Source organism: Ambystoma mexicanum, chromosome 9, assembly GCF_040938575.1.
Source record: "Ambystoma mexicanum isolate Mex_15411 chromosome 9, UKY_AmexF1_1, whole genome shotgun sequence".
Lineage (NCBI taxonomy): Eukaryota > Metazoa > Chordata > Amphibia > Caudata > Ambystomatidae > Ambystoma > Ambystoma mexicanum.
Genome location: NC_090931.1, coordinates 860,141,973 through 860,167,759, shown reverse-complemented (window position 1 = coordinate 860,167,759; position 25,787 = coordinate 860,141,973). Strand labels below are relative to the sequence as shown.

General features: G+C 46.4%; 1 protein-coding gene across 1 annotated transcript in view; it reads left to right on the top strand.

Annotated features, from left to right (window-relative positions):
- Nucleotides 1-25,787, top strand: part of ATIC (5-aminoimidazole-4-carboxamide ribonucleotide formyltransferase/IMP cyclohydrolase) — a 185,870-nt gene that overhangs the window by 117,987 nt on the left and 42,096 nt on the right. The window contains exon 15 of the mRNA XM_069615935.1: nucleotides 17,037-17,192. Within this exon, the coding sequence (XP_069472036.1) occupies nucleotides 17,037-17,192 (156 nt within the window). The remainder of the gene's footprint in view (nucleotides 1-17,036; nucleotides 17,193-25,787) is intronic.

Genomic DNA, 25,787 nt, shown 5'->3' with positions numbered 1-25,787 from the left:
ACGCACACTATCTCACTACCAGTTCAGTGTACTCCCCTTTGGCATGTACTCGTCGCCAACAGTGTTCACCAAGGTACTGGCAGTAGTAGCGGCACTCTTGTGACGGCAAGCCATCCCAGTGTACCCTTATCTAGACTGTGGCTCGAATGTATCGAGGACACATTTGTGGCGTGTCTTTTAGGAGCCAGTAATCAACCTTTTGTTCCAATTGGTGTTCAGTCATTGAGAAAAGTCTCCTCCCCAGCCAAGGAAAACGATTCCTGGGTGCATTGATACGAACACAAGAAGGCTTAATATTCCCCCTCCAACGAACGAGTACAAAACGTTTCAAATACCTCATTATGTGGCTGTTCCATCAGATAACCGTGCAAGTGCAATGCGTCTTCTTGGGATGGTGGTGTCCTGCATATACCTTGTCCCACACGCACGTCTACACATGCGCCTAGTGCATGAGTGGTGTTAAAAGGTAGTAATTCCAGGAGACGCAGGTACATTTGATTGAGTGCCATTTATTAACATGTTACAGAGAAGCATATGTGAGGGGCAGAACCCCAGAGGGGACCCACTGGCACCACCCAGGCTGGATCTGACTCACTGTTGGAGCTGGAACTCTTCCAATACAAACATTCCAACCAACACACATTCTCACCATGACGACATGCTCTCATGCAAACCCAAAATCAAGACATCACAGGATATAACAAGTGGCTAGTGAAACAATGGTCTTAGGCAATCTGTAAATGGGACGATCTAGTGGCCATTTCGGTCGCTAGTACAAGCACTGCAGTGGTGCTCAAAGGAAATGTTTATGGGAAAACCCTTTTGCAAGCCACTCCCTGTCGAGGTGGGGAGCACATCTCCACCAAACTGCACACGGCATGTGGACAGTCACGCAACATCAACCTACTAGATCTGCTAGCAGGCGTCAAAGCTCCTCAAACTTTTCAACATCAGTTATCGGGAATAAAACGGTTCTAGTCTTCACACGACACCACTGCCATGTGCTATATAAACTAGCAAGGTGGGACACTCCAAACTTAGCCTAAAATATTTGGAACTGCTCTCTGCCACAACATCTTCCACCGGTCTCGGGGGAACACAACTCTGGCAGACTGAAGCCAAAGTTTACAGCTGTCCGCAGAACACAAGTGGCAAATATACGCAGATATTTTACACCACCTCTTCACACAATGGGGGCAACCAGACCTGATCTCTTTGCAATACAAGAACGCACAATGCCCAAACTATACATTCAGGTTTCCCCTACTGGGTCGAAGAGGAACGCTGTGTGGATGACATGGTCAGGGAAATTTGCATACGCTCTCCCCTTGCCCCACCAAACACCACTTCTGAACAAAATAGTTCACAAAATGCACCAAGGACAAGGCATTCTTATCCCGATTGCACCATGTGGGTATGACGGCCATGGTTTTCACATCTGCTCAAAATGTCTTTGCACACCAGTCAAATTACGTGCCCTTAAAACATGCTATCCCAATATCAAGGACAACACTCCAGCCATGCCCACAAACACTGAACGTGGCACCTTGGCTCAAGAGTTGGGGATATTTACACTTGTCACAAATGTATGGACATCTTAGAAGCACGTAAAACCAACAAAAGACACTGCTGTTTCAACAAGTGGAAACGCTTTGTCATTTGGTGCAAAAATCAGCATCAAGTAAGTCCATTGCTCACCTTCCCCTATACTCTATCTGCTTTACCTTTTAGACTCTGGATTAGTCTTTAACTCCCTTTGCGTTCATTTAGCAGTTCTTTCTACATACACCACCTCTCAAACCAAAACAGTCCTGGTGTAAAATGCCAGTAGTTGAAGCATTTGTGGAAGGGTTTAAAAGGCTATACCCCGATTTCAAATCCAACTCCTGGATGGGACTGAACTGTTGTACTTTCTAAACTCATGGGTCCCCCTTTTGAGCCAATGCATAAAACCAGTCCTAAGCATCCCACAATTATTTCTGGTGGCCATTCCATCCATAAGGTTTGTTGAACTGCATGCCCCCTCAGTTCAAGATTATTTATTATTCCTAAAGCAGGTGGTTCTTAGAACACATCCACGGTTTTCTCCTAAATGATCTAAAAAGTTCCATATTAACCAATCCATAGAACTTCCAGTCTTCTTCCAGAACCCAACTAATTCAGCAGAGAAAAACCTCCATACATTAGATGATAGAAAGTTTTCATAGCCTCGGGTAGAGGAGGAAGGCAGGGTGTCCCCTTAATTTTTCCCCCACCCCCCTCTTGTGCACAGCAGCCTCCTGCTTGTGCCCTATTATCTTGCCCCTTGGCCCCCGGCATCAAAGGCTACTTCCGCTAGTGAAGGGGATCTGGTCTCTAAATCGGCTTGCTATTTCTATGCATCCAAATTTGTTATTCTCTGGCCAAGGAAACTTAAGCTTCCACACCCGAATATACAACTCTAGGCACAGGGGCTACTCTAGCCTTTATAGCAAAGGTCACTTTAGATGCCATTTGCAAAGCAGCTACGTCTAGTTCAATTCACACTGTCGCACAGCATTATGGCTTGGAGGAATAATGGAGTGATTCACAGGTGGGCCAGGCGGTGCTTAAACATCCGTTTGCTGCTGAACCTTCCAACAACCCACCACCTTCAGGTACTGCTCGCTAGTCTATGCAAGTCTAAGCAGATCCTGTCTTTACTTTCCTGTATTCATGCATATGCTTCACGCTCCTTGTCAAACAAAACAATCTGAGGGACTATCGTGTGAAGGGCCATGGGTACACTACATGTCACATTAGGGATGGTACTACAAACCTGCCCAGTCGATGTCCTGTTTTGAAAGTCATACAATACTCTGCACCTACCACTAGATGTCGGCCTATACAAAGCATGTGAATCGAAGCACATCCAATCAGAATGAAGATAAGTAATGCATTATATCTAAAGCGTTAAAGAAGGGCAAAGATTTTTCCTGGAGATCCAAAGCAACCAAGCAGTTGCCTGGCTAAAAAGAAGTCGATATCATTGTTGCATGGGTTATATTGTACCTTTCTTTGGGTAAGAAAAGGTCAAAGAAGGGCCCAGAATTGCCCAAAAGCCCACCTTAGTTTTTGGGCCCGCAAAGGATCCAGAGTAGATGCTCAATGACTCTGATTGCAGCAATAGAACTTTGTCAAGGTTTTGAATCTCTTTGCAGGTGTTCTGAACTCTGCCGATAAGGAGAGAACCCATGCCCTTCAAAGAACCCAGGAATTGCTGATAATTCCTTTGGTAATATGTTCTATTCAGTTGTGGTGGCAGACCTGCCTTTTACAGGGGTGCTGTGTATCCTTGCATCTCTTTTACTGTAGTGGGTGGGTGGGGGGAAGGCCTGGCTAAGCCTCTGGAAGGACGAGGCAGTTATTTGCAGGGGGTACTGGGAGGCCTTTGCAAAGAGGGTCACAAAATCCTCTAAAACCACCTTGGCCAAAGCTGGCCTGCCATCCCTGATTTAGCAGGAGCCTTTGTGAGAGTGGTTGAGGATTTCACAGACCACTCCTTTTCGTTTTATAGAGCCCTGTGTCCAGACTGAAGAGCTTGGCTCAGTGAAGAGTCAAAAGGTTTACTTGGACATCCGCCTGAAACCTGGTGTCCCTTAACACATCCTGGCGATGCATAGCTGCTTTTCCACCCATGCCACGAGTTGCAGTCGTGGCTTGAAGCTTCCATCAGTTCATGCACAACCTGTCATGCCTCTGTTGGACCTTTTTGGAAGCCAGTCTGGTGCTCCTTTGGTAGCACCGCTTTGCAATTTGCTACTGTTCAAACAGCCTCTGAGTTTGCCTAACTGACTCATTGGCTTCTAGGATGTAATCATCCCCGATCGAGTAGGCTTTGAGATATGGAGGTTTGAGTTTCCTCAAAAAGCATGGCAGCCGCCACAAAATGTGTAGTAGGCAAACTGACCAAACCATTTTTCTCCTGGTAGTGTGTGGAATTGAGTCCACCTTCTTGGCTACTGGTATCATGGGTGCTGTTTTGCTAGTTTGAGAATCTCACTGCCACTTCTGGCTGAAAATAAGTATCTAAATTCTCAGCCTACTTTAGTGACCGCACAAAGGAAAGAAACCCCTTAATCCATCTCCAGCACTGTAATGTGCGAATACTGTATCGGACCTGGAGTCCGCTCGTTGAAAGGCTTTGCAGGCATGGCTGATCTCTTTTGTATCATCTGCAGAGACATCCAGGTCCGGCTCATCTCCTGGCAATCCAGGTGCCAAGGCAGCAAAGGATGTGGGGCTTATTTCAGCAGTGAAGGCTGCAGCGACATTGGCGGCAGTGGTGAGAACTGGGGTAAAAGTAGTGGCTAAGGAGGAAAGACTGCAGGAGCCAGGCAAAGGCACCACTGGGTCCATTTAGGGGTTTGAGCCCCAGACCAGCCCCTCTGAACTTCACAGCACCACTCTTGACGCCTGAGGGATCGTTGTCTGAGGACCCCACTGTGACTGTAGGCTGGGGGTGTAATTGACAACAGCATCTCCTGCTGAAGTCCTTGAAACATTGCCTCAGTTGATTGGAGTGCATGAGGCCTTAAAGGCATGGTCTAGTAAACATTTTTATTGTCCCTACGGGTCGGCCATGTTTTTTTAAGCCCAAGTGGCTCAATTTTAGAAAACTTTCCTCTGGACCTTACCCGAGTTTTCGTCCATTAAACGCACGCGAAAACAAGCACCAGGGAGCCGCCATTTTCTGATAATCCTATCTTTTCCCCGATCGCCCTGGCTGACCTGCTTTTGCGGCACTAAATCAATTCCCCCGCCCCTGAGCCTGACATTATCAAAACATTCATATTCCCCGCCTCTCCCCGTGACGTTACTGTGCTGCGTAGGCAAACGCGCCCAGTCGTCTTCTGCGCGACTCCACACAGAACCCAGAAACCAACACAGATCAACTCAAAACACAGCGCGCCACAATTCGGAACATGAAACTGTACTTTAAAATGAAACAGCATCACGGTACATTTGGTAAAGTACATTTATTTGACATTAAATGTTTAGAGAATATTCAGCAATTGCCATATGAACTCCGGAAGCCATTTATTTTCTTTTATCTGTATCCGCAATAACTGTTCCGTTTCATCTTGAGTCACGCGCTGTTCCTTTATGGTACACAGGGTGTTCATTTTCGTAAAAAGACATCACTTTGGAAGCACGGTGAACCGCAAGGCTGTTCCATCAACTAGGCACTAGTCCAGCCTAAAGGTTGATATGTTGCTTCTAGCCACTAGTACAGCGTAAGGGCATGTGGGCCCTTGGCGATCGTCCCATAATATGGTGATCGTGCTCCAGTTGTTGACACGAAGCTGCAGGTGTCTGCTGAAGAATCCATCCGCCGGTGTCTCAAACAGATGGCAGTGGCAGAAAGGGATCAAATACCTGTTATGAAAACAAAAAAATGATAATTAGTCTCGCTAGCCGAACTTCATTAATATTACTCATTTTATTTATTACGGCCGATCAGAAACTATTTGCTTGCAAGGATAGTTCAATGGAGTATGTTCGTCTCTAAAATCAATGCGAAAAATAATGAAATAAAACGAGGCCAACACACAATGATAAACGACAGTCTACATGCGGGAGGAATGATATGATATATGATATGGCATTTGTAATGCGCCTATACTCCAGTGTTTCTAGGCGTGACGAGACAGGAGGGGAAGAAGGGCAGACAGACAACGATCCTACTAGGCCAGGTGTCTTTCTGATCGCGCATGGGGAAGGGCTGTACATGGTTAGTTGAATACAAATTAAATAATATGGTCAGCTGGTGGCAAGTGCAAGGTAAATGCCGGGAGAAGGGGCTGAAGGATACAGACAGTCCCGTAGTGCAGGGAAAAGTGGTTGGGCCAAGGACCGAGATCGGTGAGACCAGTGGACCTGCATGCCCATGTGCCCACTACGAAGTTTTACTTGCTTTTCCTAGCTCTTCATTCATTTATTTATGCATCCATTCATTAAATCTTCATTCCGGTATAAAAGCGTGTAAAGATTTACTTACATTATATTTGAAATTTCCATTGTGTCTCTTAGTAATGCAGTCTGTAAAACGGACCGTGCTCTTGACAATGATTTTTCGTATACTGACCTAAAACTGAAACTGTCTAGTTTCTGAATTTTCTGCCTTATCGTCTCTTACGTTATTGCGCACTCCCTTCAAATGTAGTTCTTTCGGCATGGTCCCTGTCTCAAGGTCAAAAAACAATAGCCCCTTATACTTCCAGTGCGACTTGTGGGCCTCATCTGGGCGCTGTCCTTCGCATTCTTTATTTGAAACATCACGTAGTATAGGCATCTGTGAGAACTTGAAGTTTAGAATCCGTCTATGTAGTGCGCCTCAATGTGCAAATGCGAACTGGCTTCTCTCCCAAATGCCACGGCCCGCTTGGCTGGCGCGTTCTAAGTGCCCCAATTTTGTCCCTGTTGTCTGCGAGCTTTGCAGCCCAAATTGAGGCATTTAATTTTTGGCGGAAGGTCAGGGAAAGTATAAAGTATCACAGGAGTTGAGTTAAAAGTGAGATTTATTGTTTGTTTTATTATTTGCAATACGCAAGCCTCCCCTCCGTTAACAGTGCGCAGCATTTACATTTACATGAGATGAGACATGAGAAAAATATATACATACATATGTGAGGTGAATAGAGAGAATTCAAAGATGACACCCAGCTTGTTCGCCACCCATGATGGTGAATGTAGGGGTTAGGTTTACAGGTACACTGTACAATAACATTTATTTACAAAAAGGCAATCGCATTGCAGTTATTTAAACTGGGATTTGTACTTCACAATCAGCTGTGCTTCGCGTGGGCATGGCACAGTCGCAATGTTCGGTGGCAATGGATCACTGCTCTGCACAGAAACGTCCAAAATTCCATATCTGTGCTTCTCTAACACAGCAACAATAAGGCCTTTCACAAAGTCGAACTGCATTTCATCATAGACTGGTTTGATCACCCATTGCTTACTTCGTTTTGAAAACACCTTAGTGTAGCGAGGCATCCTTACTTTACCCCTAGTCCTAGATTGTTCACGTCCGACATTGCTGTTATGGGCCAAGACCGCTAGTAGAGTGCAATGTTTCATGCCCCGAAAGCTAAAATGCAAGCGCTTTGGCCTGTACTTTAGGCACATATTGTGGAACACCTCCAAATCTCCTGTGTGACAAAATTCTGTCAGTCCTCTCAAATCTCTTGATAGTTTTGTCAAACAATCTTCTCAATGGCTTTGTGTGTCGGTGAAGATGGAATCAACCACTTCTTCTTCCGTGCCTCCTCTGGGGACAAAGGTCCATGTTCACATTGGTGGAAATGTTGATTTGCTGTCCAGCGGTGAACATTGATACAGTGGTGCATCAGTGACCGCCATTTTTCAAGTAGTATTTCCACCGACCCCTCACAAGTTTTGAGCTCCACCAAAGATGGTTGGTGATAGAATGTGACCACTGCAAAATACTTTCAAAACCTTTTTTTTTTTCCCCCCTGCAGCCGAGATTTTCTTATTGATTGATTTAGCAAGATGCCATACGTCAAATTGATGTTTAATATGTGGGAACTGCTCTCTCATTGTCTTGGCAATTGAAACGTGTCTATCCGTGGCTGAGGTCGATGTGCATTCCCCTCGATTGTAGATATTCCACTGATTTTATAAAACCTAGTTTCTCCATGGCCACTGAGGATGTACATTGTTACCTGCACGACCACCGAACTCACAATTTTCTTACTATCCATGTCCTGAAAGTGGTAGGTGCAGTACTTGGCAGAAAATCCAGGGCTGTCGCACTGTCCATCGCCGGCTAGCCTGAATCGTTTGCCTTCGAATGTACTTGCTAGAGACAATTGTTCAATTTTCCAAGCATCACTAATGGCCGGAAACAGATAATCACGTTGGTATGTGTAGTACAGCGCTTTAGAAATGAAATGGAGTCCCACAAACTGAAAGAAAGCCTCTAACTTTCTAAAACTGGAGCCACTAATGCAGCTGCACACAGTAGATTGCCTGCTGGCAGTTTCCCCAGCATCGGTTGTGCAGACCATGAGAACCTATGATTTAATCTACAGGCGGCATTTATTTTGACGTTACTGCCTTTTATTTGACGAGTCACATTAATCAATGGCTTCCCACATACTTTCCCTCTAATGGAATGCACACATTTCAGCATACTTATATTTCCATCAAACAACTGTCGAACACAATGTATTTTCTCTCTTTCATTAGACTGTCATCCTGCGTCAACGTTGTTTCGGCCTTTGACGTTGTGGAGATTTCAACACATTGGAAAGTAATATCGCTGATATCAAGTTCTGATGCGTCTATGGATGCTGCGGCTGGTTCATTCTCTGTTGTGTTCTCCCATCAATGTTGAAGTAATAGATGTTGAAATGACAATGTCGACAGGTTTTTTGGTGGCAAATTTTTGGCGGGTGTAGATTGTGTAAATTGATCTGCAACTACTTCAGAGCTATCTTCAATATTCAATAACATCATCTTGTGGTGGTGCGGTTGCACTGTAGCTATGGTCCAATGCAACTTTGCTGTACTCTCCAAACACAGTTAATTCATGTTTTGGACATGAGCATCTAGAGCCTGAACAAGCCTCGCCTCAATTAATATTAATAGTTCCTCCATAGTGTACACGGTCTGGCAAGCCACATCTCTCATTCGCTTCACTGTCTGTGTGTCTATAGTTCTGACACCCACGGGTAACTGGAGGAGAGATTGGAAAAGGGATGTTCAGTTTAAACACAAGATGGAGTGTAGTAGAATTGACTGGAAAAAAACATAAAATAGTCCCCAGCACAAACATTTTTTTAAAGTTATGAACTGTTTGTAACCTTTTTTTGTTTTTTTTTTCTTTGCAACTTTTTTGACTCGACCTTCAACATCTGCACGCTGTAGCTCCGATTCGTTTCCGCATGTCCTCCCTTCCTCTTGCGCTGCAACGACTATTTTCTGTATCCGCATAGACGGCACGGAATGAGGCTCCATCGTCTCCCTGAAACATAGTACTTTCATTACTATGTATCAAAATATTGTTAGCATAAAACACATGTGAGGACTAACACACAGGTACATCTCAATAGCCAAACACGATTTAAACATTGTGTGCAACAATCAAACGACAAGTATTCGACCAGTGATGATCTATTTCGATGGAACTGTCAGTATCCATACCTCTGGCTCTGCATGGACTGCCATGAATGGTTGTATTGGAGAGGAGGCATCCGCATATCCCTGAAACACAGTACTTGCATTAGTATGCTTTTCAATATTGGAAACACAACACACACTTGGGGTCGACGGCACAGGTGCATATAAAGAGATAACCACAAATGATGCATTGTCCAAAAGAATCAAGGAAAATCCAAATATGATCACATTGCATCGACTTATTTCAACAAATTATTTACATCTGCATCATCTAAATTGGATGTTGTGATTGTAGTGGAAGCTTCGTCGTCTCCCTGAAACACAGCACTTGCGTTAATAGGGAAGAAAGTATAGCAAATGGAATCACGTTATATGATCACCATGATGGAGCTGTCATTATCCACACCTCCTGCTGTTGAAAAACATCTAGAAATGTTGTAGATGTGGCAGACGCTTCAGCATCTCCCTGAAAGACCATACTTGCATTAGTATGGATAACACTAATTATAACTGAAAACAAACACCAGTGGACGATAACTAAGGTGTATATCAATTGGAAAGCAGTAACCAAACATTCGGTAAAATAATTACACAATAGAATAAAACTATTACTTGACATGCATAAAACAAGTATTTAGCGGATTAGCCTAGTAAGATTACCTGATACGCGCTAGAAGTGGTTGATAACTGCGACCAAGTCAAGGATGTAGAATGTTCTTGCTTCAGATTCAAGGGATAGTCAAGAAGTTGTAAAGGTCAATTAATGATTGATAATGAAATGCCAATATTAAAAATAGCCATGTAAGCCGACAGAATACTTGAAAAATGCTCAATACAGCACAGTTCCCTGTCCCTATATATATATATATATATATATATATATATATATATATATATATATATATATATATATATATATATATATATATATATATATATATATACATACATTGCGTTTGTGGGTTATGAAATCGAAAAAGAATATATTGATAAATGTCATTATTCAAAAAACTATACTCCATATCAATATAGAAATTATTACAAGGGATAGAACACCTACAATATCAATTAATCCATTCGGCTACCTACACACTACCGCAAGGCCTAAAGCTAAATCCGGACACTTGACTCACCGGTGGCGGAATGTGGACGAATAGAGTGGGAATAGCGTTTTCGCGCAATTTCCGTGTCGTTCGCCGTTTATTCTTCTTTGTTACCCAAGAAGTTGTGTACATGTCCAAGGAAAAGTGCCGGCTGCAGATGCGGTATCGATCACCCCTCTTGTCCTGTAAGACTTGTTGGACTCTACTTTCCAGCTCATCCAGTGGATAACCGCAATGTCTGACCCATTCTCTTATTCGATCAACGGTTTTCGGGAATACATGCATTGTAGTTCCTTCAGATTTCGCATGGGTCTTCGAAGGGCAACCGCTAATCGAACGGGCAGGCATTGTTGATAAATCTGAAAAGTACATATTGACATTATTATACAATCTTCAAGAATAAAGATTTGATACAAAAGTAAATGAATCATTCAATGATCAATGCAAGGTTTGTTTTGGTCGCAGGAACTATACCAGTTCATTATGTGCGGCTTAGTATTTGTATAAGTTGCAGAAATGTATAATTGATGTGACTGAAATCTGAACATGTGACTCGTCCCTTGGATGTTCTGTCTTGCACAAGAAGGAAACATGCTTACATTATAGACTGGACCCCCGAAGGATGCAATTCAATGACAATAGACAAAGATGAAAATAAATAGATCTATTGATAGCATAGCAATGGAAATTCAAGTCAATAGCAATGAGACCAATGAACATAGCACTATTGGGTACTCTACTCGCAAATAGATAGAAATTTAAAAATCTGCGAAATATGACCAGGATACATGGCCTTACCTTGACCAACAAACAGTTGGATTCAGCAAGCAGAGCAGTATGTTGCGGGAGAATAGGTGGATGGCCACAGGTAGTGCACTGATGGGTCTGCTCGAAGCGGTCACAGAAGTTCACGGATAGCACGATGACGAGCAGATTAGCATAGATCTCAGTGGTTCCCAGGTAGCACGTTCAGGAGTTGACTTGCAAAGCACAAAGATGTTCTCATGAGACATATCGAGTGGTTTTTAAAGTATTAGAAACTGGGGTGTGTTTGTGAATGAATGAATGACGTATGTATGTCGTGGTATTAGGGTGGCGGCCTGCTTGAAGGGGAGGCCTGCATGGAGACACTGGGTCTGAGGAGGCCATGTGACCGATGGCCCCCTGGCGTGGGACACCTTTTCAAGTGTACATGTAGTTTGGCACCTTGGCCGTTTGCGCCCGTCACAGCCCCCCATGCCAGCGGGCATCCACTGGCGCGAACCGCCTTTGATACAGGGGGGGGGGTGGAATGGATGGCCCTGGGGCGTGCAGATAAGGCACAGGAAGACTGCTGAATGGAGACACACTTATGTGGATTGCAGGGGGGGTGGCCTGCCTCAGGGGAGGCCTGCCTGGAGACATGGGGTCTGAGGAGACCATGTGAACAATGGCCCCTTGGCGTGGGACACCTTTTGAAGTGTACATGTAGTTTGGCACCTTGGCCTTTCGCGCCCCTGACAGCCCCCCATGCCAGCGCGCATCCATTAGTGCGAACTGCCTTTATATCAATATACAGTATATCGCCTTTATATCAATGATAGTATATCGTTGCTTATCAATAACAAATGCCACATACCGGAGATTCTTGTGAGCACAGACCCACACTTCAACCGGTGTATTATAGTGGTCAATTCTGTATAATCCAATGGTAAATGTTAGTATAGATGTGACTTTTATAGAGACATAACCTACTGAAAGACTTTGAACAAGTGTGTTTTAGTGCATGCATTATCGAGAATATGTTGTGTTAGCTTAGATAGTGACACCCTGCTTCACAGCAACCAGACCTTCACCCATTCAGAGCACAGATGTCTGACGTCCATCCTTGAATGGAGACACACTTGATTCATTTAAAAAATCGAGACAACCGTTGTTAAAATATGTGGTGTTTTATTTTGTATCTTATTTTCATGACACAAAAATACAAGACTTTAAAGATTATACAGGTCAGGTTGCAGCACAGCGAGAGAAAATCCCCTGTACTGACCGCTGTCACTGGAACGTTTCTCTAATGGCACGAACGGTACAGGCGGGTATCACTCTTCGAACGCGGTGTCCAAGCCTCCCGTGAAGCCACCATGTAAAGGAACGATAGGCCACCAGCCTGTACCACCTGTGAAAAGGAATGAAACAAACTGTTTTTAAATGACCAAGATAAGTTTAATAAACGTTTGTTGTCAATGACAATTCTTGTAACTAATGGCATTTTACACGGACAAATGCTATCTAGACAATGCACACTACTGAACGACTTACATGCGTTACAATGATATGTAGATGTCATTTTGGATATAGTAGAAGAACATGAAATAGGAGTGGCATGACAAGCAGAGTATACTTACTCGTTACTCGGATTACGAGGACGAACAGTTGCTCGAAGTTCGTGCATAAGCACCATTATTCTCAACACGGCCCGTGTGAGGCAGGCTGCCCTGACGTCTGGCAGCTCGGTGATGCATTGCGGTCGTGGCTCGCCTTCCGAAATGTAGGCCAGGCATCCCGAGTTTTGTCGGCAGCAGCAGTTCTCGTCCTCAGTTGGTATTAGCTCGCACTGATTGCATGTGCACCAGGTGGAGACGCCGTCCATTCGACTAGGCCCAGGCTCTTCATCTGTTGATTCGTCCTGCCAACTGCCGTCCGAATCCCCATCGTTTTCGCGTGCTTCCCTTTCCAGTAGTTCCTCCTCGGTATACTCGGGCTCGTGCATGTAGGGCATTATTGTAGCCATTGTGTGTTAAACGAACTAAAATTTATAGCGGTGGTACTGGTATCTGTTCACACGGGCTACAAGCGGCGAAGGTAGCTGACCAGAGCACTGAAACGAGTCACAGAATACTCAAAGTAACACAGAGAGGAATGGAATCGAAAATCGGCTGCTGTGTGTTGTGAAACGGTCTGTTTATACTTATTGAGGAGAGAGGCGTCCTGCCATTTCCATGGCGACACGTCATTAGCTGAAGCGCAGCGAATGTTGACACGAGACGTGCTTTGGCGTTGGGAAATGGGCGGTACAAGTCTGCTGATGACAGGCTCAGGGGCGGGGGAATTGATTTAGTGCCGCAAAAGCAGGTCAGCCAGGGCGATGGGGGGGGGGGGGGGGGAAATAGGATTATCAGAAAATGGCGGCTCCCTGGTGCTTGTTTTCGCGTGTGTTTAATGGACGAAAACTCGGGTAAGGTCCATAAGAAAGTTTTCTAAAATCGAGCCACTTAGGCTTAAAAAAACATGGCCGACCCGTAGGGACAATACATTTTTTTACTAGACCATGCCTTTAATCTTCCGAAAAAAAGGATCTTCACTGAGGCGTAGTCAAGGGCTGCACTTGTGGAAAGCCCCAAAAAGCACAACACTGGACGACCTAGGTGAAGGGAGAGGCTGGTTAGGCTCCAGTTGCTTCGTGAAGCATCACCCAGTGTGTCAACTGGATACCATTGCCAATGAAGGACCGTTTCATCATTGTACCATAGCTGTTGGATATGATGGCAGAAGCACCAACTTTGGCTATGGCAGTCTCTGCACACCACTTCCACAGAGACCCCACAGGGGCCTGGTCTGAAGACCACACAATGGGCCTCAGGATGAGCCCTAAATTGGGATCAGTGTTCCTCCACCGTCCTGTACAAGCACACAGACTTAAGTGGGGTGACCAGTACCGAATGATCCTCCATGCAGGCGCTGGTAACTGCATCTGCAGAAGACCCTGCTGATGCAGTGGCTAACCAGGACTGTTCAATGGGTGGTCCTCGTGGAAACCTCGGAGTGCACAGGTATTCAGCAGTGACTAGACGCAAAGTGCTCCAGTGTGAGGGTCCACTGCCGAGATGGCCCATCCACACCCTGTGCTCACAGCAAAAAATGTTTTACATGGAGAAGAAACAGGAGCGCAAACTGAAGGGAGGCCGAAATATGTAGAAGGGAGAACTGCTTTAGGCATCCGTCGTGGAGCAAGGGACTGGTGTTCAGAGCATATGAGGCAGATGCAAGGGTGTGGCCACATTGCACACTTACACATGGGGATGCATAGGTTGCTGTGATTACGTTGCTGTCCCCAATACCTGCTCCACAGGAATGCCTGCAAGTATAGAGTACGTTGGAGTGATTAACTCCTTTTGCATAAAGGAGTCTTTGGTTTTGCTGCTCCCAATAAAAAAAAAGAAAAATCCATTGTCCCAAAAAAGTCTTGAGTTAATTCAAGATTTTTACATAGAGTCCCATGGAATAAGGAACTCAAAGAATTCACCTGTACCCTATATTTTGACTGGCTGGTCAGTGCCCGCTTGCCAGACCGGTCAATGTAGTCTTCTGCTTCTAATGGACCTATGTTTTTGTGGGGTCGTTATATTTTTCTTCAATGGTTTCAATTAAAGGAGTTCTCCACATGAGAGCGAGTGGCAGATGTTTTAGCCAGTTACTGTCTAGACCCACCCCCAGACCGCTGCTTGGGTGTTCCAATGCTTGCTCTGGCTAATGGCAGCTTGAGTTCCGGTGGTGGCCATGGTGAAGATGCATACAGTTTTGTGCATTGTAACAATTTGCGACCCTCTGAAGGTCGCATTCTTGCTTGTCCTTAAGGCCTCATGCCTCATTATCCTTGGAGAATGTTGTGAACATGTTAATTGACTGTCTCCCTGCCTCCCCCTTGCTTGTTCAGGTAAGTTGTGTACTCTGGCATCGTATGTGGGAATTGGCCCTATGGAACATTTTCCAGGCAGCCCACCTGGCACAAATGGAAAACGAGGCAGTGTCGATGCCCTGAGTAGGATGGTGGGGGGAGGGTGCAGTCATAAATGTGAGCTTCACCCCGAAAATGCCTTTAAGTTCTTGGGAGGAGGGGGAGATCTGCCTAGGAGATGATTTATTGTTCCCTTTGGACAGCATGTAAGTGGACACCTTTTCCCTCCAACATCTGGAGAACCTTGCAACGGTTAGCCAAGAATGGAGTCTTAATCGTGCCACATTGGCCAAGGAAGAACTGGTTTTCAGACTTTCTGCATATGGCATCTTGACCACCTTCTCCATCCCTTGCCGGCTTTCGCTGAAGGGGTTATGGGGGGGGGGAGAGGAGTGCATTGCTCCTTCATCTTTCCTTGGCACTTTGGTGCCTGAAGAGCTGACATTTGTCAGTCTTGATTTATTGGGAGAGAATATGCAGGTCTTGGCGGCATCCAGAAAAGTGTCCACCAGATCCCCGTCTATAGGTAAATGGTGCAGTGCTTTGGTGAGCAGCCAATGGCCAAATCTTGGCCCTTTACACCGTCAGTTGTGTTTTTCTTCAGGCCTACTACACTTGGTACAGGTTTCTTCTTGTATGACCTACCCGGCTGCTCTGGGGCCCTACTTGTTTGACGACCAAAGTGTTTGTCTTTCCAACATGTCATAAAGCAACATCTTGTGGTGCCGTTCATCTTTCCCCCAACTATGCGCAGGCCTATTCCCGCATGGGATTCAAATATAGTCTTGGCTGTTGCCACCTAAGTAGTTTCAACATGTATAGTCTGAGGAGTTGAAGCTTGCTCTGTCAAACCGCTTTCCTAGTGATCATTTTATAACAGGCCCTCTCCCCAGACAAGGTGGTGCTTCGAAAGCACCCTTCATTTCTTCCAGTAGTGTTCTCTGGTTTTCATATTAACCAAGATCTCGCTTCCAGCACTTTCTTATGACTTCCCTCCCCCTACAACCCAGGATGGAGGCAGGCGGTGCAGAATTCTGTCTGGATGTTCATTTAGACTTGCGGTTCCTTCTTGGAAGTCCTCAGTGGGCCATGTTTCAGGATTTGAGCAAATCCCAGTCCTGGCATGGGGAGCAAAAGCTACCATAGGTGGGTAGTTTGGCACACTTCCCACAGTCGGATTGAAAGTGCCCTTTACCAGGGTGAGGTGAAAAGCATTGGAGCAGCCTTTCAGAAACCTTTCCTGGGGGCAGTAACTTGTAAGGCAGCCAGCTCAGTACCTCCTTCTGCTTTTTGCAGGCGGTTCCCTTGACTGTAGCTCTAGCGCGTAAACCCTTATTTCTGTTAGCCGTCTGCACAACATGTTTGAGCCAGTTTAGGGATCTATTGCTTGGTACTCTACCATAGATATAGAGGAAAGTGGGCAGGACGTAGGAGTAAGGTATATTTACTCTGTAGTGTCTCCTGTACTCCTAGTCCCTTTCCTCCATTCGGCAACCCTTCATCGCTCCTGAAATAGATAGCTGGTCCTACTTCTTTTCTTGATGGATAAAGGCAATGAGGGTTTGGACTGTGTGGAGCAGAGTGCTGCACTGCACGCCCATCCCGCTTCCTTTGCACATTTTAAATGGGGGTGCGGGGGTGGTGAGGTGTTGCTGTGCTTTGGGCTTCAGTCCCGTCCCTGCTACATGCACATTTCCCAGAAGTATGGACTAGAACAGTAGTCACTACTGTAACTTTGTTGCATTGATCTACTCCCCAGCTTGCTCTATGAATTAAATGCATTTTCATTGCTTTCCCTATTTCTCTTTGAAATTGTAAATGTAGGATGGTTGAGGCATGGTGGGACCGGAACATGCAATGTTGGCCAGATCATCTCTAGTAAAGGTGGCTGTTGCAAAACTGGAAACTGGTTTACTGTTAGTTTGCAGCCCCCTTCCCCTCCTTACTTGTTTTTCTGTAAGTTGACATTGCTAGATTGTAACAGGTTTCCCAATTGTCTCATGAATTGCCGATGCGTAGTCCTATAATTTGAGTTGTTGCAATTTTTCTCCCAGGATGCAGATCTAGCCCAATGGCAGGCCATGTTTGAGCAAGTCCCTGAGCCCCTGACTGAGGCGGAGAAGAAGGAATGGATTGGCAACTTGGGGGCTGTCGCTCTGAGCTCCGATGCGTTCTTTCCCTTCAGAGACAATGTGGAACGAGCGAAGAAGGTAAGATTTCACATAGGCCTGGCTTGCTTACTTCCACCAGACTGGTTTATCAGTGATATTCCTTGGGCGGGTTTGTATGTATACAATTCAGTTATTGGAGATGCATAATGTTAATGGTAGCTGGAACATTGAGAGGATAAGCGGCTCTGCTTACATTAGTCCTATTGTTGCCAGCAGCAGTGGAGAGGGTTAGGCTGCTTGCCCAGGGCTGCGGAATCTTAGGTGGGGTTAGTTGGGGCGGCGGAAGAGCACTTGCAAGAAGTGAATCTGAATATTTCGATTATATAGATTTTGTTGTTTGGCAGACAGTTTGACCAGAATTCCTATACTTGGGGACACATATGGCATAGGCAGTGCGCCTTTACATAGATTGTGTAGATATGAGGAGCCAGCTGGTGAAGGGGTATTGCACTACTACATTGAAAGGGCTCATTGTATAACCTTTAACATGCTAGAATATTAACCTTTAGTCTTGGGGCCAGTATTTATAGGGACAATACGAACTACCAGGATGATATGGACAGGTGGCTAGCAGATGTAGCTTAAGCCTGCCTTTGAATTGCATTAAGTGATTTCAGTGGAAGAGCTTCCAGTGATTTTTATTTTATTTCTTTTTTTTTTTTTTTTTGGGAAGCTAGGCAGTAAAGTCACCGAAGGAAGTTGTGGTGCACAGGCAATGGAGGTTAAAATTGGAGGAGCATGGACTGTGGGAGAGATGCTGCCAGCAAGACAGTGGGGAGGCGGGCATAACGGCTGTGAATGGATTTAAACAGAGTCCTGATTCACACGCGTTTTATAATGATGCAGTCCCATTGGAAAACGCTTTGTGAATCAGGCCCTAGGAGTGTAAACTTGAAAAGGTTGCATTGAGAGCCATCCAGCATGGTGATCGTAAAGGACTGTTAATCTGAGTGGTTTGCAGACCGTGCTGGGGCACACCTGTGTTTTGTTTGGAGCTACAAAGAGTGGGGAACAGCAGGCAAGGCTAGATCTCTAATATTCTCTTGGATTTAGAGATCGGGTTGAACCAATTGGCTAATGCATGGATGATTTTTCCTGTATTGAGTTAATCCTGACCTCTGTGGTAGTGAATAAATTGGATTGTTTTTGCTTGCTTTCCAAGGAGATTACGGTTGCTAGACTTGGAGGTTTGAGCGAGGAGGCCTGGACAAAAAGGGGATGGCGGGGTGAGGGTGGTGGTTAAGGGGTGTGGAGGTGGCTTTGGAGTCCTGGAGAGATTGGAGAATCTGGCAGCTTGGGAACTACTTCAATTTGTGTGTGTGTGTGTGTGTATATATATATATATATATATATATATATAATCTGAGGCTTGTGGAATCTGCTTAGATCACATGCTGTGCATAGGCCGACATCTAGTGGAAGCTGCGGAGTATTAGTTTGTTTTTCGAAAATGGGCGTCGACACAGGGCGTGCCAGTAATACTATCCCTAGTGTGACGTCCACTGTACCCAAGATCCCTCACGTGTCTAGGATCCTCAGATTGTTTTTTTCCGCCATACTGGTCGGAAGCATTTTGCGGAGTCCCCTGGCCTTAGCCATACTTTTGCTAAAATTTAAAATAATAATCTATTGACATCCTTCCCCACCCCAACGTCGAACTTCGACACTCGACGCCGGCTGGAGAAGAAATCGCCCGTTGGCTGCTGCACGACGGATTTGGGCCTCGGAAGGCCGCTGGCCTTGGCCCTGCAAGTAGGGAGAGTGGGGGGTGGTACATACTCTACACTCTTGGTATATAGGTACACCTTATACACTTAACAGCCCGCTGCCTCAAGGTGCGTATGGAGGGTACCCCTTTTCAATTCTGCCCCAAGTGCAATCGCAAATACCCTTGGGTGGACAGGCACGCCACGTGCAATCTCTGCTTGCCGAGGGACCACCCCGAAGCGAACTGCAGAGCGTGTAGTAGGTTTAAACCTAAGACACTTGAGGACCGTTCGACGAAGCGTTGGGCCCACCACGCCAGGCAGGCGGCCATGGCAGCGTAGGGCGCCTTCAGCGATGGCAGCGACGCCGTACTTTCGGACGGCGAGGGCATTACGGCGTCGAAAGACAGCCGAGCGCAGGTCCCCGACCTCGGAAGGTCGTCTGGCAGGGCGGCTATGGGGAAGACCCCCGGCGACACGAGTGCTTCACATACTACACACACACACACACTAAACGCACTAAGTCCAACCGAGACTCGACAACGTCGAGTTCTCGGAAAGAGGCACAGACAGAACGGTCCGATTCGGTGTCCTCTGGGCGCTCTCGATCAAGATCGCCGCATGACTCCAGGCAATCATCCACTCTTGCCAAGAGTGCCTCGCTCCCTAGGCTAACAGAAGTTCGATCGTCGGAAGACGAAGACGACTTCCACCCCCAGGCCGCGCTCTAGGAGTCAGAGCCCGCAATTAAAGCCAGTGAGGCCCCACGCTCGAAGGACAGGGACACCTCTCCCGATCCTCGACGCCAGGCGTCGAAAAACTCCGGAGCCACTAAGGGACAGGGAAAACATTTTTCTACGCACGGGGAGGGGGGAAAACAGCAGAAGAAACTACCTGTACATTCTCCCACACCTGTGAAACACTCCACCCCCCCCCCCCTAAACAGACAGACAAGCCCAGGTCTGCTGATAGGTCCACAACCAGCAAAGCAACTCAAGATAAATCCCCAAGACTAGGCTGAGTCATTCCCAGTTCCAAAAAATGGTCCAGTGAAGACATAGATAGGGTCATGTCAAGAATGTCTTCTTTGGCTGATTTTTATGATAAAAATCCAGAACATTTCCTCTCGTATGATCCACAAGGGGCCACACCCTCAGGCTCTACTGATCCTATCCCCCCCCCCCCCGAGTAAGAAGGCCCGGTTTGAAACTCCAATGAGGTCCGAACTCTTCGAGGTACAACCTTACGCAAGACTATACTCACGGTATCAAGGAGAGGCTTCCTTTTGTGAAGACCAAGAATTTGGGTTGATAGAAGAGCAAACAGGGACGGGCTACTATGGGGATGATGAGGACCAGGAGGAAGAAGAGGATGACCCGGAAACATACAGAGTAGATTCCCCGGTAGAGAACGAAGCCCCGGTTACCGACTCCCCGGTCGATAACCAACCCCTCCTAAATGAGGTTCTCGCTCGCGCAGCAGAACATTTCCACATTGACACCCACGGTGTACAGGAGGAAAAGGACTTCGCAGAAGAGTTAGTGGGAGAAAGGAGGCCTGTTGCCCAGACCATCCCTATCCTTAAATCCATTCAGCGGACAATAGATCCGTCCCTGGTGAACCCAAACCTCACCAGAGCAGTCCATCCCAGGGTTGAAAAACTTTTCAGGGCAGCTCAGTCTGACCCTCTCTATATAAGAGGACATCTGAAGCCAGACTCCCTAGTTGTCACCAACACTCGTAAGAGGGCTGGGACACCCTTGTCTTCGTCAGAAGCTCCTCCCGACAAGGAAAGCAAAAAACTATACGGTTTCGGCAGGAAGGTAGCCTCAACGTCCGCCTATCAAGCAAGGATTGCTAACTCCACCACCCTGTTGGCCAGCTACAACTGCCATCAGTGGGAAGAAGTCGCGGCTCTCATAGCCTCTGCTCCTGAACCGTTAAAGGGCCAATTAGCTCGGATTTCCGCAGAGGGTAGAGTCGTGTCTGGTTGCGTTTTGAAAGCAACCTTCGACGCCGCGGACAACGCAGGCAGTTTGATAGCAGAAGGTACTGTTATCAAGAGACATGCGTGGTTACGGCAGTCTGGTTTTAAGGCAGAAACTCGGGCATCATTGTTAGACAAACCGGTGGAAGCCGATCTGTTTGGTAAGGCGGTCGAAGACGCACTGAAAAATGCCAAGGACGAATACGAGACACTCAAATCCCTTGGCCAGTTAACCAATAAACCCCCTAACCAGAGAGGGAATAGTAATTTTCGTCGCCCACGCGGCCAAAATTCCCAGAGAGATCTAACTATTCCCAGGGGCAGGGTACACAGTGGAACAACCAACAGTCTACCCAGGGTTACGGCAGAGGTAATAGGAGAGGTCGTGGTAAAGGCAGAGGCAGCCCCAGCAAGGGAGGCGGCACGCCTCCACCAAAGCAGTGACGCTCAGTTCAGGGTTCCTTCTCACGCAACCCCAGTGGGGGGATGCATTTCAAACTTCACCCAGGCTTGGGAAGGGATCACATCAGACAGATGGGTGCTGTCAACAGTATCCACGGGATATTGTATAGAGCTACTGCAGCGTCCCCGGAACCATCCTCCACGACAAAGAGTACACTCCTTAGAACATCAGAAGATTCTCCTCGAGGAGATCGCCATTCTTCTACAAAAGGACGCGATAGAACTCGTCCCGGGACACCAGGTAAACAAGGGTATTTATTCAACTTACTTCCTTGTGCCAAAGAAAGACTTGACAATGCGCCCAGTATTGGACTTGCGCCCTGACAACAAGTATGTCAAGCCCCAAAAATTTCGTATGACCACGCTACAAGAGGTAATCCCCCTCCTAAAAAAGGATTACATGGCAACCTTGGATATGAAAGATGCTTATTTTCATATTTCCATGTTCCCAGCGCACAGAAAGTACTTGCGCTTCAAGGTGGACAGTCGGCACTACCAATTCAAGGTACTGCCCTTCGGGATAGCTTCAGCACCAAGGGTATTCACCAAGGTACTGGCGGTGGCGGCTGCACACCTACGCAGGGAGGCAATCCCAGTGTACCCTTATCTGGACGACTGGCTCATAACGGGGGAAACCCCAGGAATTTGCAGGACAAACATTCAAAGGACTATCGACCTCCTCCACGAGTTAGGCTTCTCAATCAACGAGAAGTCAAGCCTGGTGCCAAGCACCTCAAAACAATTCCTAGGTGCAATTCTGGATACCCAGGAGGGGTTGACCTTTCCTTCAGAAGAAAGAATTCGGAATATACTACTGCAAATTCCGCATTATCAGTCCGGTCAACAAATAACGGTACGCAAAGCAATGCGTTTACTGGGCATGATGGCGTCATGCATTTACCTGGTCCCCCACGCGCGCCTGCGCATGCGTCCCATGCAGGAATGGTTGGCGAAACAGTGGTCTCAGGCAAGTGGTCAGTGGGACGATCTAGTGGTCGTTTCGCCAACACTGGTACAAAGCCTTCACTGGTGGCACAGAGGAAACCCTTTTACGATCCCGAAGTACAGGCAGTAGTCACTACAGATGCATGTCTGACGGGGTGGGGAGCTCACCATCTCCACCACACAGCTCAGGGTCTCTGGTCTCACTCAGTGGCCAAGAACCACATCAACCTGCTAGAGCTTCTGGCAGTATTCAGAGCGCTTCAGGCGTTCGAGCCCCACCTACTAAACCTGTCAGTGCAAATCCGGACGGACAGCACTACAGCCATGTTCTACCTGAACAAGCAAGGAGGGACTCGCTCGCCAAATCTGTCCAAGCTTGGCCAGAAAATCTGGATATGGGCACTCAGACGGAACATCTTCCTGTCATCACAACATGTTCCAGGGGAGCTCAATTCCCTAGCGGATGCTCTGAGCAGAGACTCCCTCCCAGAGGAACACGAATGGGTTCTTCACAGAGAGATCGTAGAAGATCTCTTCTCTCAGTGGGGTTTCCCCACTATAGACTTATTCGCCACAAGTGAAAACAGACAATGCCCAGGATTTGCATCCAGGTTCCCCCAACCAGACTCCCAGGGGAACGCCCTGTGGATGAACTGGTCAGGGATGTTTGCGTACGCTTTTCCACCAACTCCTCTCCAGGAAAGTGGTGAACAAGATGAACAGGGAATCGATGACGCTCGTCCTAGTTGCTCCCATGTGGGCAAGACAACCGTGGTTCCCACACCTACGCAGGATGGCGGTGTGCAAGCCCATCAAACTTCCAGCCTGGTACAACCTACTGTCCCAGCACCAAGGTCAAACAGTGCACCAGCAACCCAACTCAATGAACCTGGCAACATGGCTCCTGAGGTCATAGAGTTTGGACACCTCAATTTGCCACAGAGGTGTATGGACATCCTAAAGGAATCTAGGAAACCAAACACAAGGCACTGTTACTTTGACAAGTGGAAGAGGTTCGTTATCTGGTGCCAGAGTAGACCTCAACCCAGTTGATTGCACTCCTTCCACTAATGTTACATACATGCTCCACCTGCTAGATGCAGGATTGGTTTTTAACTCACTGAAAGTACACCTGGCAGCCCTCTCGGCTTACACCACTTCCCATAGCAAGATGTCGTGGTGGAAAGTACCAGTAGTTAAAGCCTTTATGGAAGGAGTAAAGAGACTTCACCCTCCTATTTCAAACCCACCACCAGGGTGGGACCTTAATGTGGTGCTAGCGAAGCTCATGGGGCCCCCCTTTCGAACCCATGCATAAAAGCAGTCTCAAACACCTGACTTATAAGGCGGCCTTCTTAGTAGCTATTACTTCTATAAGAAGGGTCAGTGAAATTCAGGCTCTGTCAGTGCAGGATCCCTTCTTTACTATCCATAAAGACAAACTGGTTTTACGCACACACCCTAGGTTCTCACCTAAATTTATATCAAAATTCCATGTAAACCAGTCCATCGGGCTTCCGGCTTTCTTCCAGAACCCGCAAAGCTCGGCTGAGGTGAAACTACACACCCTAGATGTGCATAGGGCGGTCCTCTACTATGTAAATAAAACAAGACCGCTAAGGAAAACAGATCAGCTGTTTGTCTCCGTAGCTACAGGCAGAGAGGGGGATCGCGTCTCTAAAGGTGCCATCTCGAAGTGGATTATTAACTGTATCCGGCTGTGTTACTCACTCTCTGAAAAGACTCTGCCTTTTACGCCAAGGGCCCACTCTACTAGAGGCATTGGGGCCACTCTGGCTTTCATTGCAAATGTACCCCTTGACACCATTTGCAAAGCAGCTACTTGGAGCTCTATTCACACTTTTACTCAGCATTACTGCATTGACAACCATTCCAAGGCAGATACAAAAGTGGGACAAGCGGTTCTAAGACACTTATTTGCTCATGACCCTTCTCACATCCCACCTCCTTCTTCTGGTACTGCTCGCTAATCTATGCACAGCATGTGATCTAAGCAGATTCCACAAGCCTCAGAAGGGATACATTACTCACCGTAATCGTATTTCTGATGCTTGTATCTGCTTAGATTCACATGCGACCCACCCTTCCTCCCCTCCGAGAGAAGGCGCATGATTGCTTGTAGTCTTACCTTTCTGTCTATCTGCTTGGATTATCTGTACTCGCGCTACTCCTCATGCTACCTCATGTCAGGAAAAAATACAATCTGAGGATCCTAGACGCGTGAGGGATCTTGGGTACAGTGGACGTCACACTAGGGATAGTATTACTGGCACGCCCTGTGTCGACGCCCATTTTCGAGTTTCGAAAAACAAACTGTAATACTCTGCACCTTCCACTAGATGTCGGCCCATGCACAGCATGTGAATCTAAGCAGATGCAAGCATCAGAAATAAGATTACGGTGAGTAATGTATCCTGTATATAATATGAGAGCTTTACGTACTTGTCACCCAACCGAAGTTAGTACTCGATCGACCTTGGAAGGATGAAATGCCGTTTTGGCATTGCTGGGATTCGGACCTGCAGATCGCAGCAACGCATGCAGAGCTATCTGACCAGCTTCTTAAGCGCTACACACAAGCACGCTGCATGCAGTTAGTCCTACTGGAGTGTCCAAATAAAGTGCATCTCCTAATGAAGCTTTATGCAGGCTGCTCCCAACCAAGGCATCTCTTAGCTTCTTGACACGCGCAACAATTTACAGACACCATGTCGTCATCACAAGTTTAATACAACCCAACACCACTGAGGCATCTGCAAGTTTTTGTAACCAGACTCTCCTAAGAATGCAAAGTCCTGATTGTCCAATTAATCTGAAGTGGATGGCTATAAACCCGCCCAAACTAGGAATGCACCACCGGTTTATGAACTTCAGTATTGAAACTAGGTATTAATACATAATATAAAAGTTCCAATCAGTGCTGACACTTTTCAATACATATGCAGTCCTTAATACATTTTAAAAGATGTGTAATCATTCAGTGTTATTATAGTCACTTTAATGTCATCAATCCAATGTTTCCACCCAATGAGGCTGCAAAGAGCGAAGTACACTGCCATCTGAATGAGATCAGCAAATCTCATTCGATCAATCCTTTGGCATTGAACAAATCATATCGGTGGAAAAACATCTGTTTAAAAAAAAAACATTTTTAATGTTTGGAAAAAACTTCTTAATTGTGATTAGTAAGGAAAATGACTGGATACCAAGGCATGGAGGTTTGTAAAAAAGGAACAGTAGGGATGCCTCGGTGTTTAAAGAGGTAGGATGGGACTGGGGCTGCGAAGGGGAAGTGGGGGTGTGTTTGGCGTGTCCCTCAAAATAAACATTATTTCATTCAGGGGTTTGCCCCCAAACTATGGTGATAGTCCCTCCTACCCAGTGGGGATTAATATATTGTTACCCAAAAGAAGGGACATTTACATCATCACTAAAACATGTTGCCCTCAAACATTACTAACAGCCACTAAACCAATGTGGGCTGTGTGAACAAATAATACCAATTACAAACTA